Raw genomic sequence first — 17,180 nt, 5'->3', positions numbered from 1 at the left:
TGTCGCGAATCTGCCCGGGTTAGAATTCGACCAAGTTCAACTTTTTCTAACTCAACGTGATGTTCGACTGAAGTTCAACTTTTGTGCACATGCGTGAAAATGAGAAAACCAGTCAATTCCACCTGGCAGAGGTAAAGCACAATATTTGTTGAGTGTATTGGCATCACTGGTTCACAAAATTAACGAAAGCATTAAAAGCATATAATTTTGCTTTTATATAGTGTGAACATTGCTAACCATTTTACAAAAATAAACTACTTTCTAATTCATTTGTTTTCTAGAATTCAAAATAATTGCGTAAGAGCCGGGCAGCACTGCCCACAAGTTGAACTTCTTCGAACTTTAATGAAAGGTCGAAGGTACGGCAAACCAATCGAACCTTGAGGTTCGACAAAAGTTTGCGACACCCCTAGTTCCTATGCCGCTGAAGAGCAGTGTTGCCTTTCAAAGCACAAGTGTGGGCTTTTATAATATTTTTAAGCGGTTTTTGCAGTTTATGATATTAATCTTGAGTTTTGTAGGTTCATTAAACTTACGGGACATTTTTATTGGTAGATGTGTTAGCGGATGTGCTGGTTCTTGCTGGCATTTTACAGAAATCATATTTACAGGCTAAACAAACTACAGAGTGTAAAATGGGGAGAGGAGAGAGGATTTATCTCAATGAAGTGTTGTGCTATGATTCACTTTTCAATTATTTTTTAATACCCATTGTAAATGAAACCCCTGAGTAGAGCCTTGTTAAGGCGAAAGCCTTGTATGTCTCATTGTTCAGTCGACCTTCAAAATCCTTGAGCGAAAACACGTCGGCGACACGAAGGGTACCAAAAAGTTTACGTGACCACTCAGGCAAAATGAAATCATTTAGAGATACAATCACTTTTTCATTCTCAGGTGATGTGCTAACAGATGTTGGCATCTGCTCCAAAAATATCAGTGGCTACTCAAAACCAATATTTTACCTTCTACAGAACCTGCTACAAATAGTCAAATGCCACTTCCATCACTGGGTCAAGTCTAGTCTGTTGATATAACCTCACAAGTCCCAAGTGCTGAATGCTGGCTGCTGCGATTGCTCTCTACCCTTGATGTGCACCTTACCTTTTGTTGGCTTGTCACTAATCTTGTATAGGCACAAGATGGTTCAACCTGTGAAGTTGTAGAGTGGTGTACCAGCTGAAAGGTTTGTCCACAGAGTAGCTGGAGTTCAGCTTCCTCTGTTTGCTAAAAAAAACTTAAGAAAAGGCTGGTGAAAATTTCTTTCTCAAGTGTGGTTGCTAATGAAAAAAAAAAATTGACAACTAGTACACATTAAAAAAAATTTTTTTTAAATATATATGTAGGGTGTTTGAAATAACCAGGCCCGATTTAGAATGGGCCGTAGAAGCCGGCGCCTGCACATAGAATTCTAACCTTTTTGTTAAAGGCGTATTTCACACGTCGGTTTTATCTTGTAAAATTACAAAGTGAAGCTTCCTTTCTGTAAAAAAAATGGGACAAAAACCTTGCCAGGGTCGACGGCGATGCAGACGAACGAGTCAAGTGGCAATGCGCATTTGGCACACGTATTGATAGATGGCGCTAGCCCCTTATCAAGACTGCTTGCAACGACTGTAGTCTATTAAAATTAACAATCTTTTTGCAATGTACAGTCCCCTTCAATATGAAAGAGCCATTTGCATATTCAGTTTATATGTTGGTTTTAAGCCCACACATGCCAGACACACGAGTTTGAGAAGGGAAAAGAACAAAGATTAATTTTTTTGTACTAAGAAATGTCCTTGTCAAAGCAAATTTGGCAGATCCACCTTAAAATGCATTCTCTAGAGGTTCTTTCATACTGCAGCGAGGTGTACCTTTGGTTTAAAAATAGACGTGAACATGAGTGCAAAACTGAAGTAAAAAGAATTTTTAAAAATGGCAGTTGCATAAATGCGACGCTCTTGCTGTCGACAGACTTCGTCTGCGCGTCCTCTGCAAATTTATTTCGCTAGTCTGCTCCACCTTGCTACGTAAAGCCCCTCGATGTGTTTCCATTTGTTGTTCAAGTAGCAACAAATGCGCCTGTGCACAAAGCCCATGTCTCGAGCGACCCAGAAACAAATGGCGGTGGAGCACCGCCATTTGGCGGTGCTCCACCGCCAAATGGTTGTAAAAAGGTTTGTACTTGTAAAAAAAGTGAAAGATGTTTACAATTCTCTGTAATGCCGAATTAGAGCACAGCTCTTGAGGAGGAGAAGGGAAGGGTATGGAGAATTTCCCGGGAAATTGTGGGACAGTTTCCCCGCAAAGTTTAGCGGGAAAAGTTTTCAGCTAAATTTGGCAAAAAGATTTCACCGCTAAATTCAGCGGAAAAAATTAACAAAAATATTTTCCTGCTAAATTTAGAGGAAAAAATTGCCCACTAAATTTGGTGGAAAAATTTCCCCGCTCAATTTAGCGAAAAAAATTCCCCGCTAAATTTAGCAGGAAAATTTTCCGCTTCATTTTCCCACTATATTTAGCGGAAAAATTCTCCACAAAATTTAGGCGCCCTGTGACGTCACACACGTGACTTCACTCGTGACCTTCATGACATCCCTCGTGACGTCACGTGTGACATCTTAATGGGAAACTTCCCATAATGCAATGTGCGGTTACGCCAACTGCGATGCCACTCAAGCCGTAAACCGGTGCCCAAGAGCTGTGCTCTGAAACGCCTTTTCAAGGGGCTTTATTCCAACGCTGCTCCCGACGCCATCTATCAATATGTGCGCCAAACGCACCCTGCCACTCGACTCTGTCTGTGCCGCCGTCTGCTGTTGACCCTGGCAAGTTTTCAGAGTGCAGCTCTTGGGCGCCCGTTTCCGGGTTGAGTGGCGTCGCCGTCGCTGTGGGCGTAATTGTGCGTTGCGTTATGGGACATTTCCCATAATGACGTCACGAGGGTGAAGGTTTCCCCGCTAAATTTAGCGGAAAAATTTCCCACCAAATTTAGCGGGAAAGTTTTATCCTTGTGATGTCACTCAACTTGGGAAAATTTTCCCACTAAATATAGTGGGAAAATTGACGTCGCATGGACCTCAACACAAATTCAGTTTCTCCGCTAAATTTTCACTAAATTTAGTGGGAAATTTAGCGAAAATTTCTTCCTAAATGGGAGGGGAACAGGAGAGGAGAAGGGAGAGCAGGAACATGCCCTCCCCTCCTCCTCCTCAAGAGCTGCGCGCAGAGAATTGTGAACGTCTTTCATTTGAAAGTCCAGCTTTTAGGCGCCCGTTTCCGGCTTGAGTGGCTTCGGCGTTGGCGTAACCGCACGGTGCATTATGGGACGTTTCCCATGATGACGTCACACGGAGCGTCAGGTGTGACATCACAAGGGGCAGATATGACGTCACCCTCGTGACATCGCACGGCACCTAAATTTGGCGGTAAACTTTTCTGCTAAATATAGCGGGAAAATTTTATTTTTGCGGTGCAGAAAACAGCTTTTAGTTTTCTCGCGGACACCCTCAGCATGGAGCTTTGAAGAATGACTGCAAAGTGAAGAAGCGGTCGCCTGAAAAGTTTGTGCTGAATGTCTTCTTTTTTTATGGTTAGGATTAAGTGGGTTCCAAAGATGCGCGAGTCTGACTTGCTCCTTTAAAAACCTTGTTTTGTCGTCAAGATTTATTAACATTTAGATTAGAAACAGTAGGCAAATCTACAACTCCTGCAAAGGAGATGTCGCCTTTTTTTTCTTAATCTGCAGCTCTCTGAAAATCGCCTAACCAAATTTGCGTACCCGTTAAACCGGTCAAACCTCGGACACCTTGTTTCGACAAAAGTTTACGGCATCTCCCACCACTGTACCCAATACCCCTACGTGACCATACGCTGGGTTAGTGTGCGTAGATTTTAGCGTCTCCAACACGTGTCCAACTTCTGTGAGTCATGTGGAGGAGGCGAAAGCGTCCATATCCTCTACAAATACCTCCGGGTTTTGCTCAGTCTCTCTGCCCGCGTGTCCTCGCCACGCGGTAACCTATCTGCACAGGATTGGTTGCTCATGCAAATCGAAAAATGCCCGTCATTAAATTGCAAAAACTACAAGGCGTCCCCGGAAAAAAATTTACAATGTCTTTTTCACCCCAGAAATTAACTACTCGTCGCCGAACTCTCGTTCTCCGCCTGAAGGTTGTGCTAAAGGTCCGAACCAGATAGAGTTCTTTAGAGATCCTGTATAGGCTACCTATGAGAGCCTATATAGGAACTCTAGAACCAGAATTTATGTTTTAAAAGTAGTGCAATGTTTTGGTGTGCTAGCAATGTGCATCGACGCACGAGGCACATGCAATGTGCAGCCTTTGGGAAGATCATGACGGCACAGCGCAGCACTGAGCTAGATTTGAAACGCCATGTTCTTCTCAGAAGTGGTGTGCGGCACGTGTCTCGAGTATTTCCACAACAATGAATGGCGCCACTTTTCCCAGATGCCAAAGTTTCAGCGCAAACCAATACTTATTCAAAAGTTATAAATGATTTTCTGAAAATGTCAATGGGAAAATGGTGGCCAACAGAGCTCTCGAATACATATTCCGTCAACGGGCAAAAACGGTCCCCATTTTCCCATTGAAATTTTTAGAAATCTCATAACTTTTGAATATAATATTGAATATAAAATCTGGTTCTACAGCTCTGTCTGGTTTGGCTTTATCTGGTTCTAGAGTTCCCGTATAGGCTCCCTACAGGAGCCAGAGTTGCGCGTCTGTTTTCCACGTTCCGCCTAGGGTGACCATCCGTCCCGCGACTCGCGGGACTGTCCCGCATTGAGGGCTCGTGTCCCGCGTCCCGCAAGAAATTCCCAAATCTTCATAATGTCCCGCATTTCACATTGTCGTAACATTCACTGCGCAAATTATGGCGCTTCCGAACAGCGGGCAAAGGGGAACTGCGGGGGTCGCTGATAAATGTGTGAATCTCGATGGTATGTTATTTTCTTGCCAAGCACTGCGGGAAGCAACCGTCGTTCTTGCAGGAGACTGACGCGCATGCGCCGTTGTGCCTCTCCCCTTGATCGTTTCCGCAGCCCGCTAAGCACCCGGATAGCACTCTGTAATCCGCCACAAGACCCTGAACAATGCAGATAAGGCTGGTGGCGCGCATGCGTAGGTAAGGCTTTTTCTTCAGGGATAGCGTAGCGGAGGAGAAAAACGGTCTACTACAATTCCCTAATAAAGGCGAAAAGGCAGAGAGGTCGGAGGATTCGTGTACCCGCCAAACGTGCATGGAAGCATTTCTGCGTGGAAAGAAGCAAGCCGATTGGAACGTCTGACTGGGAGCAGTGTTTTATGTGCGGGTACGACGCCGTGAAACTACTTTTCATCGTTTGCGCGAAAGCTGCCATCGAAGTTCGCGGTGTGTTCCGACCTCCGACTTTGAGGGAGCGATCATTCCCATTGTGTTGTGTAGTCTTTGTGCGCACTCACCACTGTGGAATACAACAGTTCTCCATCGAAAACACTCTCGCACAAGTTGCGTGCAGTGTTAAAGGGATACTTCAACGAAATTTGAAATATTCCCGTCGTGTTCAAAAATAGGTTGAATATGATCCACAATATCCGTAAATGACAATCGCACGTTTGTATTTTGATCCTGGTGGCTGTATTTTTCGTTATAAACGGCCCACTCTGGCAATCGCTCGGAGAAGGCCCAGCTTAGAGCACGTGACATCTAACGCAATCGCGACGTAGGTCGTCTCAAGACGAGCAAAGCTACGGCGAGGCTGACGTCGAGAGGATGGCCTAGTCGTTTCAGCCACCGAAGCGGCTGCTTTTGTACGAATTTTGAGTGACGGGTTAATCTTCTATAATCTTCTAGGGGGACAATAGCGACTTCTGCGACACACAAAAGGGATTCTCGGGAAGAGGGGAGTTCCTCCTTCCCCCCTTCTCTCGTCGTGGCGGAGACGAGACAACCTCCGTCACTAGCTGTCAAGGTTCCTAGACGAGCATTACAAACGAGGCGTTAGCGACATCCACCAGGTGCTCTTTGCTAATCGTTCAATTCGTTTTAAAATTCCTTTTCGAGACTTCTTTAACAAGATATTGGTATGTTCGATGTGATACTGCTCTTTTGAACACATATAGACCGAAAAATGAGCGCCGAAATTTCGTTGTAGTATCCCTTTAAAGGTACGTACGCGTAGGCTTTGGGACGCGCCGGCGTAGCACCGTGCTTTGTTTGCACAAAAACGCGGCAAAAGAGCACCTTCTAAAACTGCCCGTTCGAGTCCGTGCCTTTCGCCAATGCTGCATATAACCGGAGTGAGTGTAAACGTATATTCAATCATCACCGTTGTCCATTCAGTGAAGACGGTTGCCTCCCACCGTATCAAGGCAACAACAATCGTGCGAAGCAGACGAATAAAAAAAATTCTGCGTTCTCTCGACAAACGCGAGATTCCCCGAGAAGACGCCGCCGTCGGATGACCCTGTGTGACCACCGTGTGACCAGTGTGACTGCTTCGTATTTTACGACGCCGGCGTCTACGTCGACCGTAACGCGCGTTTTCGCGAGAAGGAGCTTTCGGCCCAACTGGGCCCAACGGTTCGGCCACGCCTAGTTTATTTTTGCGGTGAAAAAAAAAAAAAAAAAAAGCCTGCAATTTTCATTTTTAATTTTTCTTAAACACCCTTCGGAGGGGTTTAGTGGTTTAGTTGCTCCGTCTCTAAAATCCAGTCTTCATGTGCCGTGGGTGCCGTGCCGCGGAGTGACTTTCTCAGTTTCTTCAACGCCGCTAGGGGGACAAGTCTGACAAGTTTTTTTTTTTTTTCTTTCACATCAGACACAGCGCCGGGAAGTACGCCGTCGGCGCATATTTTGTCGTCGTCTTCTATCGTTTCTTCGTTCTCGTGAAGAAATGGAGTCTCTGTTCGCGACCGCCGAGAGACTGTCTGTGTCCACCCCGGGAAAAATAAAAGTGAGTTTCCGCACGGTTTCTCGCTTTTTTTGCGACGCAACGTAGTCGTCGGAAGCCTGTACTTTGTGCTACCAAAATCGCCGAATCAAAGTTCCGGGCATGCGCCGTAGGTAACTTCCGTTGAGCGCGCTGATGCAGCGTGTGGGCTGGCGCTCGCCTGGTCTCGAATAAAATACACACAATCAACCTAACATTCCATTAAACTGGCAGTCGGCGACTGTGTTATGGCCAGGGAAAAAAACCCGAAGGTAATGTTTCCTCTTCTACACCTCACTGCAGCAGCGTTTGGGAGCGTTTCGTTCGCATGTGGACGCGATGGCTTTGTTCCCGTGGGCACACGCCAGCCCCGATGAATTACTAGGCCTAGCTGGTTTTTACCGTAATTTAACGCTTCTTACCGCAGTTCCAGCTTTCGATCGGACCTCGAAGCAAGGCGGTAACGCTCAGAGAACAGAATGTTGTCGTTTGCCGCCCTCGGAGAGCGGTGGCCGCTTTGGATAAAACCGAAACTTGCGGAGCGTTCAGCACCAGCGTCAGACAGTTTTTTTCTTTAAATGCGAGTTTTGTGGAATTTGTTTTCCACCACCAAGCTGCTTTCCGCTTTGTAATTTTTTTTTTTTTTAATTATTATTTCCTATACCTTGACCTTTGACTGCAGAAGCCGTGCCTCAAATTGATTTTTGGCTCGTCGTTTTACGCGTTGTTGAGCCGTCTTGGCATGAAACTTATGGCGACCTCAATAGGATTTCACTCATATTTTTGTCTTTACGTGCGCAGTGTAAACAGTGGTGCTAGTTTACATTGAATAGACACTGACAGCCGATAACGCTGCACAGCACACCTGTAGTTTTTTTTTTTTTTTGTCGTTGATGGAGCAAAGTAATTAATTCAACTAGTTGGTTTATAAATTCAAAAATACAAAGTGCAAAAAAAAAAAAAAAAAAAAAAACAAGGACCGAGATCAGGTAAGACAACTCAAGGCTCCTTGTGTTGCCATACCTCGTTTTCGTCCACGTCGTTTTAGGCGTTTTGCGCTTTTTAAAAAAAGATGGAGAACGTGCGACTTGGTACTCCTTTACTTGTCTGCGGGTTGAGTCATCGTCTGTTGTACTTCTTTTCCAGGTCGAAGAGTACAAGGAAAGGCTAAAGAAAGAAGTAAGAATGCCTTGGGCGATTGATTCCCCCGGTGTTGGTGGCCACTGTCGTGAGCATCAGTACCCTAGGCTCTTCGACGTATGGTACTCACCGTGGCACACGTTTTGCGTGCATAGTGTAGCGCAGAATCGTAGCCCAATGCATGCTCACGTCTTAAGTATTAGCTCCACCATGTTGGGTGTGAAATGCTTGCGTCTTGCAATTGTGTCCTGTTCATGCCCCTGCCCCATATCGTCTTAGCTCGCAGCGTATGTCTCATGTTCGGTATTTGCTGTGGCCCATCCAAAGCTTTTCTAACGTAGAATACGTTTTCAGCAAGGTCAGCTTTGTGAAACACATGCTACACAAAAGCATTATGACTGAGAGAATATAGTGTCACTGCTATAGTAAGGCTCCCTCGCAGGTGGCGTCACGTCAAATTGGCTGGCGTAATCGGTCGTGTGACCGTAGCCCCAACCAATGGTGCACTCGACAGAAGTACTAGTAATATGAGTCTCGGTATGTAGGCGATTGCGCTGAGATTTACCGACCCAAAACCGCATTCTGCGTTGCACAGTTGTTTGTCGGGTATGACCAGAGTGCTGTTGCAGATTTTGTCAATAGGCCATGCGATGTTGCTGTCGCCAAGCTACTACTACAGTACAAGCGAAATTAGTTAATACTGCATTGTTTTTCTTTAATTGCATTTCACAGGCAGAGGAGCTGGTTCTGCACAAGTTCCCTGAGAAGATCCTGGAATTGGAAGCTCTTTTGAAGGTACTGCATTCATTTTTCGTCATTAGTCTTAAAAAAACTCGCCTCCCAAAAATTGTTTAAAATTTTTTTGTGTAAGTATTAAATAATAGTGTCCAGACTCAAAAAAAAAAAAAGAAATTGTTGTACTGAAAAGCTGTGTATTTGCTGAGGAAAACATACAAACTGAAACTGGAGAAGCACCTTGGGGCACTGCAACTTTGGAGACTCCGGTAGTCGTTCCCTGCAACTGCTTGTTGAAAGCTTTGTTTCAGTTGTCGTAAAAACAATGTTTCATACATTGTGTTATTTTTTAGTAATTGATGTGTACCTTAAATAACCTAAAAGCTAAAAAAAAAAGAAATTAGTTTTATTATTGCACGTGATTACAAGAAAAAAAGTGAGAACGGCTCCGAACACCCACTCAACAAATTTCGTGAAAAAGAAAAGAAAAAAAAAAGGATTTTGAGTTTTAAATGTTTTTTCTGGGTGTGTCAGGTGCTTGTTGTTTGCTGGTAAAAATCTCGACGAGTGTTCCTTCAAAACAGGTTGTTCTTGTTTTGTTTTGTTTTACTTTGGTGATGTTGCTTTGCTCGCGTTCCCAGACAGACAAGTTCTCCAAGACAGATCTCGCTGCCGTCCACGCTGACATCAACATTCCAGTGCCTGACCCACCCCTCCAGAATCATGAGGCCGAGCTGGTACGTCTTGCGTTGATCTTACGTTCCCTAGCTCGACGCTTATCTTCCAACCGCCCGGCCTCCGGCACCCGCCCGCTACCGTCTGCCTCGCTTCGGCTGCGCTTGCACACTCAAGGCTTACGAGATGCTGAAGTGCTACCGAAGGTGGAAGGCTCCCGCTGGAGATGGAACAACTAAAAGACGTCCCTGCCACCCTCCGCCTGTCAGCGACTGGGCCGTTTAAGAAGTCGCTCGTGGACTGACAATGGATGTGCTTGTGTGGCGACCACGTGTTACATGTGTCGGGGAGTTTAAGTTTGCGCAAATCGGGGAGTTGGGAGTCGTCGATCGGGCACCTTTGCTGTCTCTGGCAGCCTGCGGATGAGTCTGGGCAGGGCGGTCTTGCAGTGGAAAGCAAAAATGGCAATGCATGTCTGACCCCCTTTTTCCGAGAAAGGCACAGCGTTGTGATCGGGTGAGAATGTACTCGCAACGAGGAACCAGCAGGAGTGCACTGTGGCTCATGAAAACTCTGTTATACCTGCGAAGGTGTTCGCTTAGAAAATTTCAACCTCCTTCGGTGCCTTACCTGTCCCCAATGGTGTGGTCCTCGAATCAGTGTGGACCCCCAAGTGACCGAAAACCACAGTTTGAAAGCAGCTGCTCTGGCTTTTGGCAAATTTAGCGGGTGGCTCCCTTTGTCGTAGTCAATTTACAACTGATGCCAAATGTAACTGCATAGGGCTTTGTTCAGATAAGGTCATGCACGCGTGTCCGAACACATTTCCTTGTTTTTGTTACTTTTTTTCTGTGTTACTCCTCAGCATGTGTAGAAATTGTAATCGAAACAAATTTTGCAAAAACATACTATATAAAGAAAAAAGAAATTTTGAGTGCGCCAGAACGGCATATTTTATTTTTTAAGTTTTGTTTATGTCATGTTTGCTGACACCTACTTTGCAGACTACAAATATCACAAATCTAAAATATTTTGCACTTATAATAGATCATAGGAACTATGGAGTGATATATGTACAACATTGTGGAGGTCATATATTTTGTGTCAAAAATGTGTGCTTTTGACGTTTTCACGTCTGATGTTTTGTCACTGGATTTTTGAACCGTTATTTACAAACATTCAATAGCTACAATATTAAATTTCTTTCATATATTGTTATTAAAACATTCTTTTGAATAATATATAAATCATAGCTTTATCCCAAAGATTGAAATTTTTATGTTCCAAACTTTTTCTAAATTAAAAAGTTAAGAAATACCAAGGGGGAATAAAAGAAAAAAAAAACACCTTCGACTTTCCTGAAATTTTTAGTGATAGTTCTCCACCATACTTTTCTGTTTATTCATAAAAAACACGTTGCATCATTTTGTTTCCTTCAAAGTTACAGCGCTGCAAACTGTACCTTCCACGTCAACATTTTTGCCCAATGCCACAGATGAGATTAGGTATCTTTTGATTCTGTGTATTTGATGACTAGATATATTTTTTTGTGCTGTATTTGGATATTGGGCTCAAGTTCAAGTATTCTAATAATTAATGCAACACCCTCGTTGCTCATTCATTTTATTATATTAACCAATAATCCTGTATAGCCCTTTAAGATGACAAGTTCTATGAGCTTTAGCTAAACTATTTGCACAGAAGCGGGACGAAAACTTGTAATTGCTACCATTCTTTTTTTTTTTACTGAAAGTAGTAAAAAAGTAGGTACTGTGGTGAAAACTTTCTGTATACATTTATACCTATATTCGTGATGAAGCAGGAATGTTTGAGCCACCAAGCTTGTTACACTGCTATTCATGACTGCTGTACGTCCGGCTGACCAGGGTAGACCTGCGACTTCACTGTCCCTTTCAGCAATACGTCCGTCAACATTAAAAATGTCTGGGATTAGTTATTCGAGTAAAATAAAAAATATGATATTGAAAAAGTAAAATAAATAAATCATAATATTGATTAAAGATGTCGAGCACACTAGTTGCCTGCGTTGGCAGGAGGATGTATTAAGAAATCAGCTTTTTGCTCCTCTTTGCCGCACATATATTGCCCGATAGTTCCCATGATCAGTGCAAAATATTTGAGATTTCTAATATTTGTAGTTTGCATGTAGGTGTCACCAACATACATAAATGAAAACTTCAAAAATCGAATATGCCGTTCTGGTGCCCTCAATTTTTTTTTCTTTAAATATTATGTTTTTTGCAACACCTTTTTTTATTATGTTCCCTACACATGTTAAGAAGTGACATAAAAAAAATTTAAAGACCAAATTAAAAATTATGTTTGGACTCGCGTGCATGCTCTTATCTGAAATGAGTCATAGTATGTTAAAAGACACCATGCAAAAAACCTTTTTCTGCACGGCCACAAATTTGCTGGGACAAACTTACAAAATCAAACTCTAGAGGTTGATGGATGCCACTTGCATTGTTTAATACCTCACAACTGTTTTTTTAGATGGGCATATTTTTGTTTTTAAAACTGACACTCTGTTGCTTGAGGTTGTAGAGGCTAGAGGTTTACACATGTTAGTGACATCCATTGTCCCACTTTGCCAGTTTAAAAAGTTGGTTTTTGGTGTTTGATTTCAGACTGCAGGGAAAAAGAGAAAGCTGGAGTGTTTCGAAAATGAGATTACAGGTAAGCGTGCTAGTGTTTCGTAAACTGAAGAACGGTCGGGGCATTTATCACCTGTCCTGTGTTCCATGTCTCACTTTGACGTGGGCTGCAGCAAAAGCTACAAGCTGGGGCGAGTAGCCCTGGTGGGTGCCCCACCTGCGCGCACGTATGTGCAAGCAAACGAGATAGTTTGTGGCAATATGATCCGAGACAGCAGGGTGCTAGCCAGAGAGGGTAAATTATTGCATGGCGTGCCTCCAGAATGGTAGGCCATGAAACCTGCTGTTACGTTACGACGATTTGGAACGTAACAGTCTATTCTTACTTTCCTTTTAACAGTTCAATGCACTGGAGGTCACGCCAAGGAATGTTTACTGTACCAGCTCATGTTGCTTCACCCTGCAAAATAAGGAGCTTCCAGTTGCAATTTTTACTGCTGTCCTCATGGAGTTGATACAGTAGTATAGAAGCATCTTTACTTTGGTTATGCATTCTAAATCTTTCTGTATCTAATTGCTGGGTCATTGTCTGGCAACTTGTGCATAGCATGAGGTACCAAAGTTGCGTCGGGGAACAAAGATTTTCCTCTCTTGCAGGTTAACTGCATGTGTTCTTTTGTCGAATTCATTGTCTGTCATTGGGTATATCCTCCTTGTCCCAAATTTGTCTTATGAGCTCTGAAGCGTTCCTTACTTGAACTAAATTCAACCTAAAAAGTAGGCTGAAATTGGAGACCGCTCGTTTGGCTGCTGGAAGTGTACAGAACTTGTTGCTCTTTCATTTATGCAGGCACTAAAGTCCTGGTGCTGCCCACCGGCTCGGTGCACACAAACAGCCACATCGTGAGCATCGTCGACGTGGTCAAGCCCAAGATCTGGCAGCTTGTGGATGACACCAACATTGTGAGGCGCCAATTTCGCTTCTATGCACTGTTTCTTTGTAGAACAGAGAATGGCGGAGTCTATGGGGCTTGCTGGCTGGCAGCAGACACTAATGTCCAGCTTTTCATTTGCGTTTCTAGTGGGAACTAGGGCTCCAGTTTCGTGGCCTTATGATGCCCATTCCTTTCTTGACGCTCGCAATAGAATGGAACAGTTTGGGGTATCGTTTACCTGGTTGGGTCTCATCAAGCAGCTCTTTGGAGATCCTATTTGTGTGTCCTAATATTAGTGACCAATCTGTTTTTGTTCTTTTGCATTTTTTTTTTTTTTTTTGGTTACTTTATAATTTATATTTTTGTTTCTTGTTTGGCACAAAGTTTGTCCATTGGGTGGTCTCGGGCATGCAGCTTGCACACACCAATTCCGTGTGCGGTGCGTGCATTGTTCTCCAAACATCTGTCGGATGTGATGTATCTCTAGCTTATCTTTAGAAGGACTCGATTTACTGTGACACGATGCTTGTGCCATGTTCAGACGATACACCTCTTTTGTGGAGAGACATCTTTGAAAGAAAGCATTTTTAAAAATATTTATTCTTAGAAAAGTGGAACAGCTGTAGTCATTGACACGGCAGGGATGTCCTTTGGTTGTCCCTCTTCCAGCACAAGCTTTCTACTTTATAGTATGCTTTGATGTCTTGTGTGCTTTGAGAGTATGTGCCAGAGGCCGGGCATCGAAGAAATATGCCCCGCCATTTTCATCCTCTGCGCACATCGACGCTTGAAGGATGACGTCGTCGTTTTGAATCGTGTCGTCACCATCTCGGCAGCGTGTCCTTGGTGGGTGCGCCGATGACACAACTGACGACACGACCTACACAACTATGTCACTCTTCGAAGAGTCATTGTGAGCAGAACTTGAAGCGCTCTTTTTGTGCACAATTTTTTAATTGGGCGAGAAAAAACAAATTCCCCTTTCACACATTTTTTAAACTGGTCTGGCCTCTAAGAGTAATTTTCGTCAGTACTGCAATTCTAAGATGACCCGTAAAACCAATAATTAAAAGGTTAATGGACAAGTTTTACTTAGCCAACTTACCGTGACGATTATTCCTTCTTCTGATGTCCGCTGAGCCCTATATGTACAGGGTGCAGACGGCCCTCATCTAGCTCTCCCCCCCCCCCTCCCTTTTTAAATAAATAGGTTTGGAGTGCATGCCCGTATGATTTGCGGTTTTGTTGAATCTTGGGAACACATAGATGAGGCACACAACCCAAAACGACGTAGTCAAAATCACCTTTGCTGCATTCGAGAAAACAATAAAAATGTCATCCTTGTCTGGTGCTTCTTCCGTGCATACTTATTTCCATCACAGCTTTAATCCTCTACTGGGCTTGCTGTTCCCCTCACTCTGCACAGCTCAAGATGTGGATCCAGTTCCTCATCCCAAGAATTGAAGATGGCAACAACTTCGGCGTTTCGATACAGGCAAGTGGGACATCGCGACTCGCTAAAGTGCAGCGAGAGCCGCACTTTCGTGCTGAGGGCGTAGCCTTATGAAGTTAAAGCAAAGACACGGGTGAGCTGGTTCAATGTCTACATTACGACGCCGGAGACTGAGGACAAAGTGACGTGACTCGTGTGTCGTCCCTTTTGTCCCAACTTTCCTGGTTTAGAATGTCGCCGATTTTATGCGGCCAAATCTTAAGTTGCACACCAATTCTTGCGTCGGCGAGGCTTTTCTAAAGTCGACTGCGGTGTTCACGTGTCAAAGATGGTGCTCAATCTTTAAGCTGCTCTGCTATTTTTTTTTTAGTTCTTTGGCTGCTTATCCCTCTTACACAATTGCCCACAGCTGTGGGCAATTGTGTAAGAGGTTCTTACATTAAGGCCCAGTTTTTTGCTCTTTAGACATCTTGGTTGAACTGAAGGTTTAGCCGATTCCAAAACGGGCTAGATGAAACAATGTTGTAACATGATGCACAGGTGTTCACGACCATGCTTCACAAGCTTTTGAAGTGTTGAAGTAACCAAATGTCCCAGATGTTCAACTTCTTTTTCTTTTTTTATGAGCATTATTTTAATCACATAGCACAAGTTGGAATCGTGGCTATAAAACATGGTCAGTTAGTGCATTTCAAAACTTGGTAGTCCCAGGCCCAAAATCATTCACTTACCAATGAACATGGAAGACACTCCATCTGTGTTGTACTGTTAGTGGTGTGCAGAATAATTTGAGAAGTTGGCAGCCACCCAATGGCTGTTGTGTCGAGGGTGCAACCTCACACCGGGATCTTGATGGCCGCAGGAAGACGCCCTGACGGAGATCCGAGCGGTGGAGGGGGAGGCGGCAGCCTTCTTTGACCAGATCTCTCGGTACTTCCTGACACGGGGCAAGATCATCGCAAAGGTGGCAAAGTACCCCCACGTGGTGAGTTTTGCGCAGCGCACCCTGGTTTCTCCCGTCAAGCAGCAGCCAGTCTTATTGTCGCTAACTTCACCTCTTCGGGACAAGCATCCGAAAAACTTCGAAGTCGGACAATCGTTGGGTCGAAGTCGGAGGTGGCCAGTAGCTTTAACCAGATTTATGCAACCTTGGCATTCCCTTATTATTTTTTTTTCTTTTGCTCTTTTTTTAGACCTCTATGTAGGCACTTCCAGATTTGAAGAAAGGGCAAGTCTTTCTGATGAGAAGCACCAGCAGAGCCTGTCATGCATTAGGGTTGTCTGGCTTCTTCACTTTTAGTTTTTTTATCTGGGTGCCTTTCCCTTGTACATGTACTGCACAGTTGTTAATGTTTGTATGTCTTCTAATAAACTTTCAGTTGAAAGTTGGCCTTGTCCTGTGCTGCCTCTCACTTCTTGTCCCTGTGTCTTTCGGCATAAAACCTCAGTATGAGTTTTTATGCAGTGGCTCGTTGGGCAGCTGACCTGGCAGCAGGGGTGCAGGCGCCGAGTGGGGATTAAAAGCAGCATGAGCTCTATCAAACTTTGTTGTCTTCATTCATGCAATCATAGTCACTGGCAGGATGAGAATGACAGGCCAGCCTCTAGCACGCGCTCCTTGCGTTCTGCCTTATTTTGGCTGCACATGCACGATTGAGGCTCACGAGGTGCCAAAGGAGGTTATCGAAGGTGGGAGGCTTGTGCTGGAGGTAGGATAACCAGAAAGCCTCTTTGCCATCCTAATTGTGTGGGTGACTGTGGTGCATTCAACAATGCGTCTTCCGACCATTCTGTAATGTGCTACGGTTAGCGGAGTGCTAACGGAGATTCTTCGCTCCAGGACGACTTCAGACGCACCGTGCAAGAGCTGGACGAAAAACAGTACGTCAGCTTACGACTGGTGCTGTGCGAGCTCAAGAATCACTATGTGAGTTCTTGCTTCCGGTACTTTCCTTTGGGCATCTCGGTGACGGAGCTCTTTGCTCTCTTCCTCGTAGGCCACCCTTCACGACTTGATCACCAAGAACCTGGAGAAGATCAAGAGGCCGCGAAGCTCCAACGCCGAGAATATGTATTAGTGTACACATTGTAATAAAAAGATGGAAAAGTGGCGCCGGCACCGTGCACTGTCGTGAATCTCCCTTGAGGACGTGGTCCGAGGACTTGCTCCTAAGAAAGAATATGGGCTGCAAGTAAAAGAAAATGGAAGTGTTCCTTCCAAGTTCCCACCATATCCCAAGAATTACAGGATGTATGGAAGTACTCAAACCACAGCATCATAAGACACTTGAATATGCAGTACATGAAAAAGGGCTGGACTTAGTTGGTACATTATTTGCTATCAAACAATAATGAAATGAGGACGGATCTGCTTGCACAGTTTTTGTTCAGAAATTTGGGATGTGTAAACAGTTGTAATCAATTGAATAGCACATTCATAGCCTTCACAATGCAAACGGAAAGTCCCAACAACCGATTCTAAACAGTCTAAGCTCCAAATTTACTGTGGACTTCTTTTACTGCCGTCTCTCGGTGCCACTTGAGCAGGGTCGAAGAAATGTTACCTCCACTCGGATGGGCAGAAGGCTTCAGGGGAGTGGAAACAAACAAGGTGGCTGCGGATTGGTTGGTCGTATTGCATGAAATTGTCCGATCGGGATAGTGCCAAAAGCAAGGCAAATAAATGAGGTGATGCGTGACGTCATGAC

General features: G+C 44.3%; 1 protein-coding gene across 2 annotated transcripts; it reads left to right on the top strand.

The window, feature by feature from the left end:
* The first annotated feature begins 6,781 nt into the window (after positions 1 to 6,781).
* LOC8035330 (proteasome activator complex subunit 3) lies at positions 6,782 to 16,584 on the top strand. Of its 2 annotated transcripts, none has more exons than XM_029975181.3 (10): positions 6,782 to 6,940; positions 8,063 to 8,095; positions 8,789 to 8,851; positions 9,433 to 9,528; positions 12,118 to 12,166; positions 12,935 to 13,047; positions 14,446 to 14,514; positions 15,335 to 15,457; positions 16,313 to 16,399; positions 16,470 to 16,584. In XM_029975181.3, exons 1-10 carry the CDS (start codon positions 6,881 to 6,883, stop codon positions 16,548 to 16,550), a joined length of 774 nt encoding a protein of 257 aa, XP_029831041.1. In that variant the 5' UTR covers positions 6,782 to 6,880; the 3' UTR covers positions 16,551 to 16,584. The 2 variants fall into 2 exon arrangements, with proteins under 2 accessions (XP_029831041.1, XP_029831043.1); XM_029975183.4 differs by lacking the exon at positions 6,782 to 6,940 and adding an exon at positions 7,046 to 7,188.
* Positions 16,585 to 17,180: the final 596 nt, after the last annotated feature.

The sequence above is a fragment of the Ixodes scapularis genome, unplaced genomic scaffold (genome assembly GCF_016920785.2).
Source record: "Ixodes scapularis isolate PalLabHiFi unplaced genomic scaffold, ASM1692078v2 PGA_scaffold5__190_contigs__length_132052651, whole genome shotgun sequence".
NCBI classification, from domain to species: Eukaryota; Metazoa; Arthropoda; class Arachnida; order Ixodida; family Ixodidae; genus Ixodes; species Ixodes scapularis.
The sequence above is the reverse complement of the archived record's forward strand: the minus strand, read 5'-3'. Positions and strand labels throughout refer to the sequence as shown.